Source organism: Setaria viridis, chromosome 2 (genome assembly GCF_005286985.2).
Source record: "Setaria viridis chromosome 2, Setaria_viridis_v4.0, whole genome shotgun sequence".
In the NCBI taxonomy this organism is placed as follows: domain Eukaryota; kingdom Viridiplantae; phylum Streptophyta; class Magnoliopsida; order Poales; family Poaceae; genus Setaria; species Setaria viridis.
The window spans coordinates 47,440,067-47,460,271 of record NC_048264.2 but is presented as its reverse complement, the minus strand read 5'-3'; the positions used below and the strand labels follow the sequence as shown (position 1 = coordinate 47,460,271).

The 20,205-nt window shown below is 50.1% G+C and overlaps 4 protein-coding genes across 4 annotated transcripts; 3 read left to right on the top strand and 1 right to left on the bottom strand.

The window, feature by feature from the left end:
• Positions 1 to 944: 944 nt before the first annotated feature.
• On the top strand, positions 945 to 3,040 carry LOC117845310 (COBRA-like protein 7). The gene has a single exon (XM_034726306.2). The coding sequence runs from the start codon at positions 945 to 947 to the stop codon at positions 2,931 to 2,933; it is 1,989 nt and encodes a 662-aa protein (XP_034582197.1). The 3' UTR covers positions 2,934 to 3,040.
• A 227-nt stretch (positions 3,041 to 3,267) lies between these two features.
• On the bottom strand, positions 3,268 to 6,589 carry LOC117845311 (probable protein phosphatase 2C 33). The gene is made up of 6 exons (XM_034726307.2): positions 6,020 to 6,589; positions 5,778 to 5,949; positions 5,301 to 5,626; positions 5,071 to 5,196; positions 4,739 to 4,971; positions 3,268 to 3,833 (listed from the first exon to the last, which is right to left on the bottom strand). Exons 1-6 carry the CDS (start codon positions 6,230 to 6,232, stop codon positions 3,611 to 3,613), a joined length of 1,293 nt encoding a protein of 430 aa, XP_034582198.1. The 5' UTR covers positions 6,233 to 6,589; the 3' UTR covers positions 3,268 to 3,610.
• Positions 6,590 to 11,784: 5,195 nt separating this feature from the next.
• LOC117843497 (uncharacterized) lies at positions 11,785 to 12,733 on the top strand. The gene is made up of 2 exons (XM_034724104.2): positions 11,785 to 12,067; positions 12,165 to 12,733. Exon 2 carries the CDS (start codon positions 12,260 to 12,262, stop codon positions 12,485 to 12,487), a length of 228 nt encoding a protein of 75 aa, XP_034579995.1. The 5' UTR covers positions 11,785 to 12,067; positions 12,165 to 12,259; the 3' UTR covers positions 12,488 to 12,733.
• Positions 12,734 to 12,875: 142 nt separating this feature from the next.
• LOC117843495 (BRCT domain-containing protein At4g02110) lies at positions 12,876 to 19,289 on the top strand. Its single transcript, XM_034724102.2, has 10 exons — positions 12,876 to 13,263; positions 13,349 to 13,438; positions 13,541 to 13,645; positions 13,850 to 13,951; positions 14,355 to 14,439; positions 14,834 to 14,900; positions 14,992 to 15,036; positions 15,192 to 18,086; positions 18,193 to 18,409; positions 18,527 to 19,289. Exons 1-10 carry the CDS (start codon positions 12,973 to 12,975, stop codon positions 19,085 to 19,087), a joined length of 4,458 nt encoding a protein of 1,485 aa, XP_034579993.2. The 5' UTR covers positions 12,876 to 12,972; the 3' UTR covers positions 19,088 to 19,289.
• Positions 19,290 to 20,205: the final 916 nt, after the last annotated feature.

Genomic DNA, 20,205 nt, shown 5'->3' with positions numbered 1-20,205 from the left:
CAACCCAAAATAAAAGAATCGAACACAAAATCACCGCCGTAGTACAAACGTGCGATTCAACACCACCTCCCCGATGAGTTTGGGAGTACCCGTCGAGCTGTCCCCGCCGGCTCGATAGGAGTGAGTTCGGCTAGGGTTTGGGAGGGGATGAGGAATGGCGGCGGATGAGAAGACGACGGCGGCATATGTTTTATCCCCCCCTCCCCTCCCGAGCGGTCAACGAAACTGACAGGTGGGGCTCATGACACGTCGGCAAGTCGCCGTGGTGGTGGTGATGATGTGGCGCCAGGTCAGATGAAACCAGAGTGGAATCAGGTTGGGGGGATGGGTCACGTGTCCGATTTACATGCCTCGAGGAGTCTGGACAGTTTTCGAGTCCGGGGTAGATCGGCCCAAAGTCAAGGAGGTAAATAGGACTTTTTCCGCAACATTACTGCTGCAGCTCCCTTACCGGCGCACCGGCCCGCTTCATTCAAGTCCAAGAAAGGATCTAAAACTGTCTTTATTTGGGCCTATGGACGGCTTGGAAGTCTGGGCCACCATCCATCCGTTGTGGAGTTTGGGCCCATGGTTGGTTCCGCCGTCCACCAGTGTGCGCGTCATCCGTTGGCCGGATGCCAAATGTCATCTCCTGACCGTCTGCTTTGAAAACTAAGAGCTCATTGTGATGTGTGACAGCGAGACTTGCTTCGAATCATCAGCAGCGAAAATTGCCGCCCCCACCGTTATTCGTATTTGACAAGATCAAACATGTCCTGCAATCCAGCATTAGCATAGACAGACAGCTTCCTTGCTTCGTCTTGGTCGTCGTCTTCGTCTGCTTGGACGGACTCTTGCAACGCAGACTCGATCCAACCCGCGACCTTTTGTACTTGTACATGGAAGCGGCCAATTCCAGGTCTACGCTTCCACTCCAGCGGCCGTGCTTGCCCGGCGCTTCAGCCATGGCCCTGCGCCTCGCCGCCCATCCCTTCGTCTCATGCTCCGCCGTGTTCCTCCTACTCGTCGCGCACGCGCTCGCGCAGCCGGCTCCAGCGCCTGACGCCGGCTGCAACGGCATCCTCCTCACCTACACGCTCCAGGGCCGCGACAAGATCAGGCCCTTCGTCCCCAACCCCGACTCCCAGCCCTACGCCTTCCGCGCCAACGCCACCGTCCGCAACGCCGGCACCCGCCCGCTCCGCTCCTGGGCGCTGCTTCTCACCTTCGTGCACGGCGAGATCCTCGTCGGCGTCGACGGCGCCGTGCTCACCTCCGGGGCCGACCTGCCCTACAACACCACCGCGGACGCCGGCAACGCCACGTCCTTCACCGGGTACCCGCAGACGGACCTCCTCACCCCGATCGCCACGGCCGGCGACCTCGCCAAGATACAGGCCACGGCTAACCTCGTCGGCACGCTCTTCGCCGGGCCCGAGCCGATCGAGCCGCTCCCCTCCGCGCTCTCGCTCGCCGACCCGTCCTACACCTGCCCGCCGGCCACCAACGTGTCCAGGTCCCTCTCCACCTGCTGCGTGCTCACTCCCGCGGCCGCCGCCGGGAACGCCAGAGCCGCCACGGACCCGGCCTTCCTCCCGCGGCGCACCGGCGACCTGGTGATCACCTACGACGTGCTCCAGACGCACGAGACCACGTACCTGGCGCTCGTCACCCTCGACAACGACGCGCCGCTGGGGCGCCTCGACGGCTGGCAGCTGTCGTGGGCGTGGCAGCGCGGCGAGTTCATCAACTCCATGAGAGGCGCCTACCCGCGGGAGGTGGGCGCGGCCGCCTGCCTCTACGGTCCCCAGGGCCAGTACTACAAGGGCCTTGACTTCTCCAAGGTGCTCAGCTGCGACCGCAAGCCCGTCGTCCTGGACCTGCCGCCGTCGCGGGCCAACGACGCAACCATCGGCCGGATCAACCACTGCTGCCGGAACGGCACCATCCTGCCCAAGTCCATGGACGTCGCGCAGTCCAAGTCCGCGTTCCAGATGGAGGTCTACAAGATGCCGCCGGACCTCAACCGGACCAGGCTCTACCCGCCGGCGAGCTTCGAGGTCCGCGGCGCGTCGCCGCTGAACCCGGAGTACGCGTGCGGGCAGCCGGTCCCGGTGAGCCCGTCGGAGTTCCCGGACCCCAGCGGGCTCGCGTCGAGCACGGTGGCCGTGGCGTCGTGGCAGGTGGTGTGCAACATCACCACCTCCACGACGGCCAAGTCGTCGAAGCCGCCCAGGTGCTGCGTGTCCTTCTCGTCCTTCTACAACGAGTCAGTGATCCCCTGCCGGACGTGCGCGTGTGGCTGCCCCGCCAGCCAGCAGCCGGCCGTGTCGGCGTCCTGCAGCACGACGGCGCCGGCGATGCTGCTGCCGCCCTTCGCGCTGCTCATGCCGTTCGAGAGGCGGGCCAAGGAGGCGCTCTCGTGGGCGGACCAGAAGCGCTTCGCGGTGCCCAACCCCATGCCCTGCGGCGACTTCTGCGGCGTCAGCATCAACTGGCACGTGGCCACCGACTTCTCCGGCGGCTGGAGCGCGCGGCTCACGCTCTTCAACTGGGGCGACGCGGACATGCAGGAGTGGTTCACCGCCGTCGTCATGGACAAGGCCTACGCCGGGTTCGAGCAGGCCTACTCCTTCAACGCCACGGCCGTCGGGAACAGCACCATCTTCATCAAGGGTAGGGAAGGCTTCAACTTCCTGCTCAGGGAGACCAACATGAGCGGCGTCGACTACCCGGTGCCTGGCAAGCTGCAGTCCGTGCTCTCCTTCACCAAGAAGACGACCCCCGGCATCGACGTCCTTGCCGGAGATGGCTTCCCGTCCAAGGTCTTCTTCAACGGCGACGAGTGCGCCATGCCACTGAGGATACCGAGCCAGGGGGCCAAGACAAATCGTGGTGTCGTCATCACTATGCTGCTGTGTCTGCTTGCCTCAGCTCTGCTGTTGCTGCTGTAACTTGCCACTTTAATCCGGTTCCGTCATTCTTTTTGCTTACTATACTACTATTATCAATTTGTTGAAACTCAATTATCATTCGGTCCATTTGCATTTTGGATTTTGGATGTTACTTTGCCCCATTTGCATTTTGGATGTAGATCAAACGGTTTGGTATGATGCTACATCTCCTGATGAATCCCCTTACTGCAGTTCAATTGTTCTATCTATCAACAGCTCAAAACTCAAAGATAAAACAGCATGTCTGCAAGCCAATTCAGCACGAGCAGAGCAGGTGTTTTACACATCAGCACACGTTTCGTACTTCAGTTCCAGCAAAAAATACATTCCACAATTAATCCAAAGAGCACCATCGATAGCTATTCAAAGAAAGATCCACAGACAACACTAGGCAGGCCAATTTTCCCTGCACAAGGCGAGACACACTATAGGGTACATCAAAACTACAAGCTCCGAATTATTTTTAACTAATTCCTCAAGAATATCAAACTTTTCAGTTGGGGTTGTACGTAGACAACAAACTGGTTAGCACTTAGCAGCCAATATTTTGTACCAGGCTGAGAATACAGTTAGTTACTCTTCAGCAAACAATTATACTTGGATCCAGCAGCTTATTATCCTCTCTTTAGTTTCTGCACCCAGCAGCAGGCTTGTCTTCAGCAGAGTCTTGATTCATTTCACCTGCATGCTGTAGAGCGGCTAGATCTTTTACCTTCCATAGCGTCTTTCTTTTTCCGACAGTCCAAACAAAGATGTGGACCGCCCCATGGCGCATACGGGGAAGAGCAGTAACCATCACCATTATCTGTCATCAAACCTTCAAATGGTTCTTGGTCCACTTGGCAGATTGCACAACGGAAAGGTGGTGAAGCTGCTTTCAAGGACAAATTCCTACCGAGCCTGCAACAGTAAGGCTTTGTTGTTAATGTTATTTAGGAGCAAACACAGAGGTGCGAGCAGATTAGTCTTCCTCAACAACAAATGCAGCAGCAATCCAAGGTAGCAATTGAAAACCACAAAGCCTCAAAGTTCAATATGCATTTCAAAGTCCTAACCATGGACAAGTGTTTGTATCTTTCTAAAAGGAAAAAAAGGTGTTTGCTTATCCCTGGCTCCCAGCTGAAATATTTTATGTGCCATACTGCCATCTAGAGATAAGAGGTTCAAATGTAGGTGTGATGTGATATGACACCTGGACCCAATATTGTTCTGTTCATAAAACTAATTCAAAAAAATCAAAAGAACCAATATTGTTTATCTTACTAAGATACTCGTAGGAAAAGAAAGAAAGAAAAGGTAAGTTAGGCTGTGAAACTGATTCCTAGAGTCATGGTATATAGCACACCAGATTGAGCTAAACATTTTCATCACCTATACAGAACACAGGCAAAGTACCATCAGTGGTCTAGTTTAGGAAAAAAATTGGCTATGTTCGTTTGTTCTACGTATTATTTACTAAAATAGCTCTGGAATCTCAGAATAAAACTGATGCGACATGTCAAAGAAAGCTTCATTGAACATGTATAGAGATAATCTAAGTCAACAATGAGGATAGGTTTGAAAGGCAAAGCCAGTAGAGATACAACAGGTTGTCCAGATGCTCTAAGAAATTAACAAGGCAGCCTACTACCTGACCATTCCATGCTAAACACATGTGACCATTTATGCGTTACATATGTTACATCAAAGTCCAATTTGTGTAATACCTCACTAAATTGCACAACATAAATAATACTGAAGTACTGAATTATGACAAAGAAATTGACCAAGAAGAATACAGTGGAGCAATATCAAGTATGACATACCTTTCCTCTAACATCGCAGACCCTTCTTCAAATAACTCCTCCACAGAACCAATTGAAGCAGACTTGCCTCCAAGCTTTCCAACTGAACTATGAGACCTTCTACGGAAAAGTGACTTCAACTTGTTCTGATTTTTCTTTGGAGACAATTGCGGTGATGTCAAATGATCGGATGGTATAATGTCCACAACTACACAGGTGGTGTCATCCTTCAGCCCACTTGTTTTCAGAGCTTGCTGCACAGATAACAGGGGACGTTGAAATTAGAAACTGAGTCAGTCATGCTTATGCTCCAAAAAAAATCTTCGAGCTTCGAGAGCTATACGCAGAATTACCTTAACCACAAGCTTTGCAGCCAGTTCTGCAGGCAATCCTCGGCATGCCTTTGCAGCTGCTTCATTGGATAGTGCATCCCAGATGCCATCTGACGCTATAATTAGCCTTCCTCCGGCATTTGATAACTGAAATTGCAAATAAAAAAGAACATTTTCACAAGTCAGCATAAGATGCATCATAGCAGAGTAGACTAGAAATCCCCTGCATTCTGCAAATGATTGGTATGAACCTTGACTTGTTTGACATGTGGAATGGGCACAATGAACTCCCCAACATCCGTGTCCCCGATGGATCTTGAAAGGCACAAGCCACCTGGCCAGCACCGGAGAGGACCGACCTCCTGGCCTCCGAAGAGATTGAGGCGGCCGACTTCCCCGCCGCTGGCCGTGACGCGCTCCCGCTCCTCCGCATTCTCCTCGAGGCGGTGGTCGACGGTGAGCAGCTGCAATTCGCCGCCCTGCGTGTCGAGGATGCAGCGCGAGTCCCCGACGGACGCGACCGTGACGGTGAAGCCGTCGATGACGACCAGCGTTGCCGTGGTTCCCGACACCTCGCCTGAGTTTGAGTTGGCAGGCACAGAGCGAGAGAAAAGGTGTTATTTTTTTTGAGGTCTAAATAATTACTAGAGCTGAAGGGGGGGGAGGAGAGAGAGAGAGAGAGGGGGGGGGGGGGGGGGGGTTCGGGAAGGAGATGCGATCGGGGCGACCTTTGCGCTGGAAATCGATGTCGGCCTTGACAAATCCGGCGACGAGCGCGCGCGGCAGCGCCTGGAGCCAGTCGTCGCGGCCGATGTCCGGCGGCAGCGCGCTGATGACGTGCTCGAGCAGATGCTCCTTGCTGTAGACCGCCGCGGAGACGCCGTTGTGGCCGTCGAAGACCTGCGGCGCCAGATCCAGGCAGCGGGCGTGAGATGAGGAAGCAGCAGCCAGGAAAAGAGAGGGAGCATACGGCGAAGACGGAGAATGCCGATGAGGGATCTCCAGGGACGCGGAGGCAGTCGGGCTTGACGAGGAAGTAGTCCTCCCCGCGCTTGGCGAAGCCTGCGTGGCCGTAGCGCAGGGTCGGGCGCTCGGAGCCGGCGGCACGGAGCTCCCGGCCGATGAGCGTGGCGAGGGGCAGCGGTGGCGGCAGCAGACGCGTCTCCCTGGCGGCGGTCGCCATCGGTGGCCGCACCTACCGCCTGCCTAGGTCCTCCTAATAATTACAGTAGTGGTAGAACACAGCATTCGTGGCGCGGAGGAAGGGACGCAGAGCAGAGCAGAGCTTGGTGGTGGTGCTGCAAAGGCCTGAAATTGGGTGGGATTTGGGGGAGAGGGAGAGCGGCAGAGGAAGAGGAAGAGGAAGAGGCAGAGGCGCCGCGGAGACGGAGAGGATCGGAGGAAGCCAACAAGCAGAAGCAGCAATGGAATTGGAAGGAGAGACAAAGCCCTCCTCGCTCTCCTCTATAATTCGAGGGAGACGGTGGAGTGGTGTGGAGGTGAGCTAAGCCCAGCTGGTTGGTCGGTCAGCCCATCAGGTGAGGGTGCTCACTGCGATTATCCCTTTTCCTTTGGATTAGTAGGTAGTTAAGTGACCTGGCCAGGCGATTGGTTGCTGTGCCAGGCCAGGCCATGTGGTGTGCTGCCCTGCACTTTACAGCCCCGCCTGCATCTCACTCTCCTCATCTTAGGATGATGGACAGGGCAAGCATTTTTCATAGTTCATCACTACAACTCCGTAACATGTTACTGCTACTAGAAAATCCAGGAGTGTAGTAAGTATTACCGACTCCTAATGGCAACAAAGCAAGAGGTTAGTTACTGCACTCGTTACCGTTTAAGGACCCTCGGGAGCCCACAGCACTCCAGCTGCCTGAATAGAATTAATGATTTGCTTTGTTTAATCGGGACCGAACGCGTCAATTAGGTGAGGGAGACGATGAATGGGAACGGAATGCAATGGATTAGTATGTTGTTGGTGATGATGATTATAGAGTACTTATGTTGCTGCTGCTGCTGGTTACTCCACCTCTTGGTCATCACTAATCAAACACCGCGTATAACGGCGATTGGCTGCTGCCCTTCCGAGGCCAGGGCCACTACGACGCCACGCTCGATGCCCGGCTACGTGTGCGCCTGCGACGTCGTCCCGCTCCCGCCCACCGCGCCCGGACTGGGAGCTCGTCAAGGCGGACGGGCTCTTCGTCGCAGATCCGGAGGACGGCGTCCTGAGGCAGAGCTTCATGACGCTTGCCGGCATGGGCGACGCGGAATTCTGCATCCTCGAGCCCCTCAACACCGGCGGGGGAGAGGTGACGCTGGACATGGACACCGGTTGCTCCGCGTCACAAAGTTCCGCCTCCAGCGCGCTCGCCATGGCCACCTGCGAACATCGTCTCGACGCATTGCCCGATCTGATTACAGACTGCACAAATACGACCGCAATTTTGCACCCCAAGCATTCTGTATGTTTTTTTAGAAAATGGATAAATATCCGACCTGTGCCAAAACATCCTGTATGTGTGCGTTGCATTCTCCATCGCAATTGTGATCGAGATCGTGGAATGAATTTCTTTTTGGATGTTGATATTGGAAAACATGGAATTGAATTAGGTTCACTGCCAAATCAGCCAAGGTATTGAAACGCGATGCATGTCAAATTCTAGATGTCATTCAATTGGCTTTTGGAATCATAAGAAGCAGCCCAATTCAAATCCTATTTGAACATACAAGCTCCGCCTTCTTCCACGCCGACGACCGCTGCTCCACGTGCAAGCACGACCCACTAGCCACCTCGTCACCCTGCTGGTGGCGCCCGTTGAGGGGAGAGAGGGAGGGGGGGAGGGAGAGAGGAAGGGGAAGAGAGAGATGCCTGAGCTCCACGGCTTCGCTGCCTAGATCCATCGCCTATGGTGAAGCGTCCCACATAAGCAGAGACTAAATGTGATACAAATATCAGTCCCAGGAGGTTGATAACATATTTATTCAACAGATGGTTCAAAAACCATACAATTCCCGAGGGAGCAGACGCGAAAGCCACACCAAAACGATAAGTAAATAAACAACGGTAACGATCCAAGCTACTATCCAGAAACAACACTCGGGACTACACGTCAGCGGAAACATCCTGCGAAGGGTCAACGCCACAGACAACGTTGGGTGCGGAAGCGACCTCCTACTCGATGTCTTCAACAACGAAGTACGGGTCTTCCTCTGAAGCAACAAAACAAGGGTGAGTACAAAAGTACTCAATAAGTTCAACCCCATCCATGGAGGGGGATAATACAAGAATATCCACAAGTCAATCAAGGATAAGGTTAAGGTTAATTTGCAATAAAGCTAGATTTTTAACACATGCAAGGGTTCATTTTCAAAAGGGTTTTCGTAAAGTATTTCTTTAGTAACCGAATCATTAAGTGGGCTTGATCTTACACAAATTATCCAATTTTTAATACTACCGGACTCCCGTCCATGGTAGCTCACTGCACAACTGCTGAACACTTCCAAAATCCAACACACAACATGAAAAATCATCAATCTCCCAAAAGCTAGTTACGTGCCCAAACCTTAACTCGTCCAATACCATGGACACGGCTATTCAAATAGGTTTTAACTCTGCAGAGATGTATAATTTACCCACAAGTAGGGTACCACAGCACGATCATTTTAGTGTCAGTGCGGATCCTATCAAAGTCATTACCCACCTTAGCTAAGACCTGACTAGCCAACACGAAAGCAACCAAGGGGTTAACGACCTACCAACGAGGTCTTAACCGGGACCTAAGTCATAAAGACTTACTCCTCAATGATCTTCCGTTGCTCACCAACTCTCCTGATGGCTAACAGACCAGCTAGTGGGATTTATGCTAAGCCTTCGCCGCATACAAAGGTCGAGTGGTTGCATGATAAATTGGGTTAGGCAAGATGACACATCAACTCGGGCCTTAACCATGACAAGACGGATATCTCCCAACCTGCTCAACCACTAAGGTACAAGCCCGACTTGGTATTTCACACAAGAAACACCCACCCGTCTCATCTAAACATTTGTTTTATTTTATTTCCCAAAATCCATTTCCTCCTTTAAAACACTCACACCTTTATTCTTTGATAAAAGACATTGTAGTCATGATTTGTAATAAAATGAGTAACAAGGTCCTAAGCGTTCTAGCAGTAATTATCATCCAAACAGAGCATATCATATTTAGAGATAATTCTAGGACATCAAGGAATAATCATAACAATCAAGGGGTGGCTATCCAACCGGGTTTTTAGCAGTAAAACAATATACAATTTTATAAAACATGCCAATAGGTTGTGTTTGAAAAACTAGGATAAATATGCATCAAAGGATGGGATTAGACTTGCCGTCCTCAAAACCTTCCGGGAGTTTCTGCTCGAGGTACTGGCCATCAAGCTCCTCTTCACGCTCCTCCTCCTCGGTCACTCCACGGTCTATGGCACACACAAGCAGGCACACAATAAATAAAAGAAAATAAAGTTTTACTTGTTGAGCTCGGAGAGAGTGAGAACCAAATATAGAGGAAGAAGAGTATTTTCAAGGAATTTGTAGATGACTCGGCGGGAATATGTTTAGGAATGACGTGGTCGAATTTGGAGTGCATAGGAGGAAGTTTGGTGCATAAAATGTCGGCAAGAAGGTGTTTAGGGGCTGGTTTTGAAGGGTTCAGGGACTTTTTGTAAAGAACTTGAGGGAGGGAGGGGCTTCTGATGGAAAAGGAAAAGAGAAGGGGGAAGGGTCTCGATATAAATAGGGGTAAAGAGGGGGGCCTTAAAGGCAAAACTGCCTTCTTCTCGAATAGATTTAGGGGAGGAAGGCCGGGCTTGGGCGGTCGGCCAGCCGACAGTGGCTGGGAAGTGGGGGAAAAGAGGGAGGAGACCGAGAGGGACCGATTCCTCTTCTCACCCCGGGCTGGGGTGGCTTGAAGGGGCGGCTCCACGGCGGCGGGCAGAATGCGGTGGTGGCGGTTATGGGCGGCGGCGTTGGGGAGCTCGAGAGGGAAGGGAGATGGTCGGGGGTGCTTGTGGTGGAGTGGAGGGTGGAGTGGAGGGTCTTTTATAGGCTGGAGGCGAGAGGGAGGGGACGGCCAACGGGTGGCGCAAAGGGAGGTGGCAGGCAACGTTAATGGCGGCCGGGATGGTTGGGCACAAGGTGGCACTGTAGCGGGTGGCGCGGAGACTTGGCGATGGGCGGCACGCCAGCGGCAGGAGTGGTGGCGTGTCGCGGTGGCGAAGTGCGAGCGCGGCAGGACAGGACCGGGGCGCGCGCGACGAGGTGGGCAGGCGTGCAGGGCCAGGCAGTGGCGTGCGGGGTGGGGCGCGTGCGCGCGGGGCTAGGGGCAGGCGCTGGGGCGAGCGGTGGGTGTGGGGCTGGGGTGCGGTGGCGAGCGCGGCGCGTAGGCGGTGGCGCTAGGGTCGGGTGCAAGTGCACGGTGCGCGGGGAGGTAGGCGCGGTGGCGTGCGCGGCAGGGGGAGCGCGGTGGCTTGCGCGGCCAGATGGCGCGGGAGAAGGAGGAAGAAAGGGAAAAAGGAAGGAAAGAGAAGGAAAAGAGAAAGGAAAAGGAAAAAGGGAAAAAGAGGAAGGGAAAAGAGAAGAAAAGGAGAGGGAGAGATGGCGGCGATTGTGGAAACGGTCGCGAGCACGTGCGGCGTGACTCGCGGAGAGGAAAAGGAAGATAATGGTGGGTGGTCGTCGGAGATTTGCGAAAGCGGTCGGGCTAGCAACGATGCGTGACGCGCGGGTGAAAAAGAAAGAAAATGGATAGTGGTTGGCTTTGGTGTTGGGACGGCGGAATCGCTGGGAAGATGGGATTTTGGAGCTCAAACAGTGAAAAGATTTTGAAAATGATTTTTAGCGAGTGATTTAACTTGGTGAATTTTTCCGGAACATTACACATGGAGAGGAAGAGAGCGGCGACGCCTCTACCGGATCCGCGCAAGGAAGAAGATAAGGGGGTTGATGCTGCCGGCAATGAAGAAGGTAAGCGGACAGAGCTCACCCGCGCCGCCCTTGACTCGCAGGAGAAGGTCGCGCCACTCTCGTGTCCGGGGACTGGTGCGCGGCATGCCGGGGAGGAGATGATGGGGTGGCACGGCTCGTGCTGAGGGGAAGAAGGCGGCCGGCGGCCGGAGATCGGAGATGGAGGGGTGGCGCGGTCCGCGGAGGGAGATAGTGGGGCAACGAGCCTCGAGCGGAGGGAGATGGTGGAGCGGGGGCAGCTCGAGCGGAGACAAAGGGGGAGGTTAGAGTTGCGAGAGAGGGAGAGAGAGAGATGCGGGAGGAGGGGAGGGTGATTTTCACCTAATACGAAACGGGGTGGCTCGGTAGCTGGACCATATGGTATTGGAGTAAGATCACGACCATCAATTCCAAAACCGTCCAAACAGCAGAATTCGGGTGCCAATTCCGAGCTTCAATGTCGACATCCAAACGAGCCTTCCATTGCCTGCATTCACGTGGCAGCAGTCCAACAGAGATGCACTTTCCGACCGGACGGCTGAGGGCCTGTTTGGCTCCAACATGTTAAAGTTTAACACCCGTCACATCGGATGTTTGGATACTAATTAGAAGTATTAAATATAGACTAATTATAAAACTAATTGCACAGTTGGAGTGTAATTCGCGAGACGAATCTATTAAACATAATTAGTCCATGATTTGACAATGTGGTGCTACAGTAACCATTTGCTAATGGTGGATTAATTAGGCTTAATAGATTCGTCTCGCGAATTAGCACAGGGTTCTGCAATTAATTTTATAATTAGCTCATGTTTAGTTCTCCTAATTAGCATCCGAACATCCGATGTGACACTGTTAAAGTTTAGCACCTCGTATCCAAACACCCACTGAGACGATACGAGATGGGACGAGACGGCAGTTTATTCTTGAGACGTTGGCATAGGATGCCGCTGGCGGCCCGGCAAGAATCGCTGCGCTTCATTTATTCTCGTTCTCTTGTTGTTGGTCCATTCATCCTCATCTCAGCAACGTCTGCAGGTCTGCTGCAGCCTTGTTATTCATTGCTTTGTTTTCTGCTGACTGACTGGTGTCTGAGCCTGAGTCGTCTCTCTCGATCCACCATCTCCAAATAAAGGAAGCCGCTGCAGGGATCCGAGACGCTCAGGGCAGGCTCATTATCTCTAGCTCCTCCCACCCCCAACTTGATAACCGGAAGAGAAGAAGATCGCCATGGCCCCTTCGTACCGGCCCTACGGCGGCGGCGAGGAGCATGGTGATGCGCAGCGGAAGAAGAAGGGCGGCGGGCGGTGGCTGTGGGGCGGCGACCCTGCGGAGATGAAGCGGCGGAGGCGGGTGGCCGGGTACAAGGCGTACCGGGTGGAGGGCAAGGTGAAGGCGTCCATCCGCAGGGGGCTCCGCTGGATGAAGGCCAAGTGCGCGCACATCATCCACAGCTAGTAGCCGATGATCCTTTGTGTTTGTTCAACAATCGGTTCTTGCATTGTTTCCTTTGTCTGCCGGTACATGCCAGGGATAGATACCATCCTTGGCATATCTGTATTGGATTTTATGGTTTGCTTGCGGCTGCAGAGATCGACATGCACGCAATGGTTTGTGGCTGCCTATGCCTTGTTGAACCAACTGTGAGTAGAGAATTACTAATGATCAGCATTCAGCAAGGAAATGCATGCTTGGTGCAATTAATCTTTGCAATCATCATTTCCCTGCTTTCATCTGTACATGTGACCGATGGATATGAATAGCGCGAAAGCAGAATATCGCTTGCTTTGGGGACACGCCGAATGCCTCTATTACTTCCCGATGGATCCTACCACCTCCATCCCCAGGCAATAAGGGATGTGCAGAGTTGCAAAAGTCCATCTTCATCTTCCCCCGCCCTTGAGATGAACAAACCTGAAACGAAAATTAGTTAAAAAAAAAGAATGGGTATCGAAAATAAAGCCCAACAGTCGTCGGCCCATGGTCTCCTCGTCCAGCCCGATAGCCCGCGCCGCGCGCCGCGAAAAGCAAAATCCTCATTTCCCTCCTCCGTTTTCGAATCCCATTTCCCCATTCCCAAAGGAATCACGCGACGCGCGCAACAATTCGCGGCGACCTCCAACCCTAACCCCAATCTCCTCATGCCCCCGCACGCCGACGGAGACGCCGAAGCGCGCCTCTTCGCCGGCGTCCGCTTCGCGCTCTACGGCTTCAACACGGTCTCCGAGTCCCAGGTGCGCGCGCCGCCTCCCTCTCCCCCCGCCGCGCCTCGATCCGATCCCGTTCCGATTCCATTGATGCGGTTTCCTTCATTCGCAGTATCGCTTAGAGATAGAACGGTGCGGCGGCGTCCACGCCGGGGCTTGGGACGGGGACTGCACCCACGTCATAGTTTCCGGCACCTTATATGTGAGTTCAGTTCTACTTCTACCTGCGATTGTCTTGTTCCTTCGGTTGCTAGTTTGGTCACCTTTGATTCGCTTCACATGTGTCAACAAAAAAAAAATGCAGGATGACCCAGTATGCGTGGCGGCGCGGAAGGACAAGAAGAAGGTTGTCACCGAGCATTGGGTGGAGGACAGCTTCGAACTTGGAGAGTTGGCTGATGCAGATCGGGTCAGTCTCGCTTCTCTGTCTGCATTCTATGCCTAACTATAGCGCTTGTGTCTCTTGAACAATAAACTACGCAAGTGGTTTTCAGTAGGGTATCACCAATTCACCATGCTTAAGTCCTTTCTCTAAAATTAGTAATTTAATGCGAATTAGTATTTTCTACTGATTAATCTGAGGCTGTGAAGGTGCTTGTTCTTAATTTGCCAGGTAATATACACGCCAGTCAGAGATGTCAAAGGCATTCCGGGTAGTGATGAACTTCACATTTGCTTGACGGGGTACCAGAAGAGTTGGCGTGAAGACATAATGGTATGGTAAACGATGCTACTTCGATCCATTCCTCATGTCTTCCAATTTTGTTTCATTCCACCGCACATAAACAGTGTGTAGCCAAGTTATTATGATTGCCTTCAGTTGATGAAGAGAGCATGTGTTAGGACCTTTGTTTTTGTTGTTCTCTTTGCTCTGGCACTTATTTTCTGTTCCTCTCTTGACATTTCTTTGTTGTACCATTCATTCCATTTTTCTAAGACCAGACGTCTTCCAAATCAACATGCCCACTGAATGACAAATTCTCAGCTTGCTATAGGAGTAGAGCCACATGTGGCAGATGCTTAATGGGGGTAGTTTATTTTCAGAATCAAGTCCAAAAACCAAATTGTTTAGTCACCCTCATTACAGTCGTTTCATGATTTATTGATATCAAATGTAGAGAATGGTTTCTTTGATGGGAGCGCACTTCTCCAAGTCTTTGAGAGCAAGCGAAGACACCCATCTCATTTGTTACAAGTTTGAAGGTATTTCTTCATAGTTTTGTATACTATATACTTTACACTGAACTTGTGTTGCCATTAGTGTACTTCAGTCTTTACTCATTAGTCCATTTAGAGATATACGCCCATCTATTCAATGCATTGATTTGGCAATTTCGAGGCTCATTTGTCCTCCATTTTCTTATAAAGGTGCTAACATGTTCATTTATGGGCGCTGCTGGTAGTTGCTTACATTGGCAATACAAATTTTGATCTTTCTTTCCTGTATTTAGTTGGCCTTAATTTCAACAAGAATGCAATAATTTAACCAAAGCATTCCTCTGAACATTCTCCTGAAAATTTTGAACTTGTAGTTTCAATCATCAGTTGCACTATTATTTGAATGTCATTCGTCAACCACTTTTCTAAATTGTGCTAGGTGAGAAATACGAACTTGCTAGACAGGTGAACATCAAAATTGTGAATCACCGGTGGCTGGAAGAATGGTATGTGATCTAACCAGTCTACCCCCAAAAATAGTTATTGTATAGTGCCATGATTATTTGTACTGAAGTATTGTATATGCTGTTACCACAGCTTAAAGGCATGGGAGATTCTTCCAGTTGATGATTATACGAAAAGGTAAGTGTACCCTCATTTCTTTTTTCTCTGATGCTTTCTATTTTATGTATCATTCAATATCCTGAGGATCGTATCGTTCTTATATTCCAGGAGTAGTATAATAGTATACGCGATGCTCTTATTTTATTCTAACTCTGGTAATTTATTGGATCCAGTGGTTGGGAAGTAGAGATAATGGAAGCACAAGCTAAGGACTCTGAAGATGAAAGAGAAGATGTTGGTAGAGGCTCATCAAGTGGTAGACATATTATCAGAAGCACCCCTGTTGCAGAGATTAGAACAAAATCTCATGTTGATTCTGCTGTGGGTGCACCCATTCGAGGTCCTACTATCTCTACTAGCAATGCAGATGGTGCTACAGGAAGACACTTGGGCACTCCAGAACCGATTATGAAAGCAGAAGATGCGAGCACAAAGTCATTTGGCATCAGAGCTGATTCAGGAGGTGCCCCTGACACAAAATATGCTACAATTTCTGTTGATGGGGATGCCCATAAAACTTGCCCCTCTCGCGTTTATGAGAGTGAGAATTGTGAGTCTCCTGCAGATCAGGTCAGTAGGGATAAAGCTAAAGGTGATCACAAAAGGGAACCTGACACTAGGGCTAGTACCCTCTGTACTCCCAGTGTACATAAAAGCATTGCTACTGCTATTCCAGCAGACAACACAAAGAATATTGACAGGAACTCTACGCACAGCTCCAATCAGTTCAATGTCAACAATGATCTTCAGTCAAACTCTTCTGAAGAAAATTGCTCCAAGAAAACAGTACACTCAACAGAAATGAGCAGAAAGGTAGATCAGAAGGATGATGGGCATATACCTGATCCCCAACACACCATTTCTGAGTCATTTGCTGAAGAAAAGCTACGCAAGCGAGAGTCTAATCTAGGACCAGAAGACAAGTCAGCATCAAGAAATAACCAAATTTTAGGCTATTCCAGAAGGCGATCTTCAAAGTCAGTATCACCTGAGGCTAATTTAAGATCAGTTCATCAAACAACATCGTCTCAGTGTTTCGAGGGGAATACGTCAAGGACTGAGTTTAATGTTACACCAAGAAAGAATAATCAGGATTTTAGTTGGCACGCTGACACCCAAGGCCTGCAAGAAAATGAAGTGATAAAGCATGTTGTCAATAGATCAGGTGGTGGACATGCTCAGAGGAGGAAGAGCATTCTTGCTTCATTCAGTTCAAAGGCACCGAATGAAGCCCCAGACTCAGAGACTGGAATATCAAGTAGCCCTTTATCAAGCAAGGAAAGTGCATCTGAAGCAGCTGTTTCTAATCTGGGTAGAAGCCCTGCTGAATCTACCAAAGTTGATGGTCATCTAAACAGTGGTCCAACTGTGAATTTTTCAGAGAAGCAAATGCCTGGCTCATTTAAAAGCAACTTGTTAAGTAATAGGAGGACATCTTTGAAGCTTGCAAGCCCTGCTGAAGTAGAAAAGCTTCCTGAAAATTCTGCTAATGAGAAGAATATGGGGGCACTGGGTGAAGTAAATGCACCAGCACTGCATGAGACAACAATTGAGAAGCATTGTGCTATATTCCCTTCTGTCAATTCTGAAGTTAGAAAAGAAAGTTCAGGTGTCTCTCTTCAAAATCAGGACACTGAGATGATTGATCCTGAGCAGGTAAACAAAATCGAAGCTGCAGCTCCTTGCTCAAAACCTGAGAAGGTGGTTTGTCACCAGGAATTGGAAGCAGATCCTAAGGATATCCCAGTTAACGAGATCACTGATAAAGATGGAACATTTCCCCCGAAAGTATCAACTTCTAGAGTGAGGAATTTTGGTGCCAAGAGGTCTCGAAATGCTGGCAGTAAAGCAGCTCCTCAATTGATTAATAGCAAAAGTGAGGTTGCACCTTCTAAGCCCATGCACGATAAAGTTGCTTCTCATGAAAACGTAGAGACGCAACAGGCGGAAGCATGTTGTAGTCCAAATGCTGCCAAAAGTACACCTTTGTTTCCTGCAGAAGTCCTGAGCAACAAATCAAGAAATGAAGTTCGGAGCAGCTCTCTGGGTCCCAACCGTAAGATGAATGAATCACTAATGGCTTCCAGGGCAGAGTCTGTTAATATGCCTCTGCAGAGAAATACAAAGGGGAGCCACAGAAAGCTTTCAAGCACTGCTAGTGTGGATGAAAATCAAGGAAGTTCATCTCAGAGGGTGCCAAATTCCAAATCAAGTAAATCAGTTGCAGAGGGGTGTCGTACTGCTGATGCTGATATGGCCGATTCACCAACTATTGAAAAAACTGAGACAATACCATCAAAGTCAAGTTTTAGTGAGGCGGTCCCTCCACAAAATGGAGAAGAAAACCATCAAAAGATTTTAACCAGTGCAAGTGAAGCTGACCATGGAGTATGTACAGCAAATAAAGTAACAGACAACAGAGTGCGCAAGGTAGTAGCCAAGAGGAAATTGTCTGCTGTCCAAAAGAAAAAATCTGGCAGTGTATCGGTATCTGAAGATAAATCTGTCTCATCAGCAAGAGCTGCACAGAGTTCTAGAAATGCTAACAAGGTAATGGTGGATCAAGAGCTGCAGAACACCAAAGAGGATAGGACGAATGATACCTTTGGATCATTATGCAAAGATGCCATAAAAGGGAGATCGAAAGACATGCAGAGTTCTAAATCGAGGAGCAACAAGAGACAAAAAACTGCAGATTTAGTGGATGATTCTACAGATTATGACAAGGAGAACATACCAGTCAATAGTAATTTCACTTCCAAAACAAGAGCAGGAAACAACAGCATGAGTTCCAAATCCACCACAAAAGCATTACAAAATAGCAAAATTGTGCTTGATGACTGCGGTATGATAGAAGGAAATAATCGTGGAACCTTGAACATGTTGGAACCAACTTGGTTTATGTTAAGCGGACATCGCCTGCTGAGAAAGGAGTATAAGGCGATACTTAGACGTTTGAAAGGCAGAGTTTGCAGGGATTCACATCACTGGTGTTTCCAAGCAACACATCTTGTCACCACTGAGCTCCGCAGGACTGAAAAATTCTTTGCAGCTGCAGCTGCTGGCAGGTAAAACCTTCTAACTCAACTTCTACTCTCGTTGTATAATCATTCTTCCTTTTTCTTTTATGTTTTGATGAAATCCGAATGAGTTCCCTTTATTGTTGAAAAAAAGGTGGATACTCAGGCCTGATTACTTGACTGCTTGCAATGAGGCTGGCAAGTTCTTAGAGGAAGAGCCATTTGAGTGGCATGGTGATGGCCTCAACAGCGGTGATACAATTAGCTTGGATGCTCCAAGGAAATGGCGCCAACTGAAGCTGCGTACTGGCCATGGTGCTTTTTATGGGATGCGGGTCATCATATATGGAGAATGCATTGCTCCAACACTGGTAAGACCAATCGGGCAAGTGCTGTTTTTACCTGATAACATTGGTACCATTCATCTTTTTAGTGGCTGTGATTGGAAATACCAGTACCTAGCTCATTTATGTTTATTTCCCTAACAGGACACACTAAAGCGCACGATCAAATCTGGTGATGGCACCATCTTAGCAACCTCCCCACCGTACACCCGGTTCCTCAAGTCCAGCATCGATTTTGCTGTTGTATCTACGGGCATGCCAAGTGTAGATGCATGGGTGCAGGAGTTCATGAGGCACAACATCCCTTGCATCTGCGCAGATTACCTGGTGGAGTACGTGTGCAAGCCCGGGTACCCCCTGAGCAAGCACGTCCTCTTCAACATGCACGATCTAGCGGAGAAGTCCCTGCAGAAGCTACTGAGGAACCAAGAAGACGTGATGGATGCCGACACCGAAGAGGAAGGCGAGGCTGATGTAGGCTGTTCTACCTGCGGATCAAACGAGCAGGAAGGTCTCATGCTGACATGCGGCGGCAGCGGTGGGAAGCAGGCCGGGTGTGGGGTTCGCGTGCACGTGGATTGCTGCAACCCTCCGGTTGAAGCTGCCCCAGATGGCGAGTGGCTGTGCAGCAAGTGCGACCAAGGAAAATCTGCAAAGAAGGCTAAGAAGTCTGCTGGGAAATCAAGAGTGCTGAAACGCCGATGATCCTATTGCGTGGCGGCAAGTGTAGCTGCGTTTTTATAATTTATAGTAGAAAGAATAATTGAGATTTGTGCCTTTGTGACCAACTTTTCGGGAGATGCCCGCTCAGCATTTCCAAGGATCAACAGTGGTCTGTCTGGAGGTTTAGTATACAGCCTGCAGTTCATCAATATATGAAAACCAATGCTTAATTAAGGTTGTTAAATTTGGAGATGCTCTTGGTGCGTTAAGTGGAAGAGGAGGCATGGCGGGGAAGCGGGGCAGCTTTAAAATACCTCATGTGAAGGATGAATGGAACTTGATGATTTCGTCTAAAAAACAGCTCACGCTCTGCTCGTGTTGAATCATGCTCTGCATTTCTGCAACCTCATCATCATCATCAGTAAACTAATGAATGCAAGCCTACGGTCCAACCAAATCAACATCATCGTAGAGATTCAGGAACCGTATGTAATTTTGCATCCCACGGCATGATCATTCAGGAACTGGCGACGCATACAAAACGTAATGCATGCAGGATCCCAAAGAATAAGGGATGCCGACTCTGGACGATGCCACGTATTAACATCAGGATGGATGACCAAGCTTTGCCTGTCTGGTCCCTGCCTGCCTCTCAATAAACAAAAGCCGTCATCCTATTAATTATTTGTCTCAAAATTCTCGCAGAAAAAAGAAAGAAAGAAAAGCAGCCTCAAAAGGGGAACGTCCTTTCTGCACATGAGTTTGCAAACTGTAAAGTGCAGTATGCTATTGGTATGATCCACGCTGCTACAGTGCAACAAGGACACGCCTCGTTGTTTTCAGCTCAGCCTAGGCCGCTTCTCTCATGGCTGCATCAGATCAGGCCACTCAAGCTTAAACCACCGAGACCTGCTCCTGATGGGAATCACATGGACCTTCAGTCAGCGCAAATCGGTCCATCGATCTGAGCACTTGAAGAATTTTCGTTAATCACAGATAATCTTCAAGTAAGCCACAAGCCCACAACACACCAAAGGATATGCTACTGTAGCTTCAGCAGTGAGGGGATTTGGGCGTCTCTGAAAAGCTTGTTTTGACAATATTGTCAGACAAAAAAAATGATGGTGCATCCGTGGGGATGGGACCATGATTCAGAGATC

Bases quoted from the DNA above. Each gene is read 5' to 3' on its own strand.
- LOC117845310 (XM_034726306.2), top strand. From the start codon at position 945: ATGGCCCTGCGCCTCGCCGCCCATCCCTTCGTCTCATGCTCCGCCGTG.
- LOC117845311 (XM_034726307.2), bottom strand. From the start codon at position 6,232: ATGGCGACCGCCGCCAGGGAGACGCGTCTGCTGCCGCCACCGCTGCCC. The intron at 5,197-5,300 runs GTTCATACCAAT...TTGCAATTTCAG, and splicing joins CACATGTCAAACAAGTCAAG to TTATCAAATGCCGGAGGAAG. The intron at 3,834-4,738 runs GTATGTCATACT...TTACTGTTGCAG, and splicing joins TCTGCGATGTTAGAGGAAAG to GCTCGGTAGGAATTTGTCCT.
- LOC117843497 (XM_034724104.2), top strand. From the start codon at position 12,260: ATGGCCCCTTCGTACCGGCCCTACGGCGGCGGCGAGGAGCATGGTGAT.
- LOC117843495 (XM_034724102.2), top strand. From the start codon at position 12,973: ATGGGTATCGAAAATAAAGCCCAACAGTCGTCGGCCCATGGTCTCCTC. The intron at 13,264-13,348 runs GTGCGCGCGCCG...CTTCATTCGCAG, and splicing joins ACACGGTCTCCGAGTCCCAG to TATCGCTTAGAGATAGAACG. The intron at 14,901-14,991 runs GTATGTGATCTA...CTGTTACCACAG, and splicing joins CACCGGTGGCTGGAAGAATG to CTTAAAGGCATGGGAGATTC.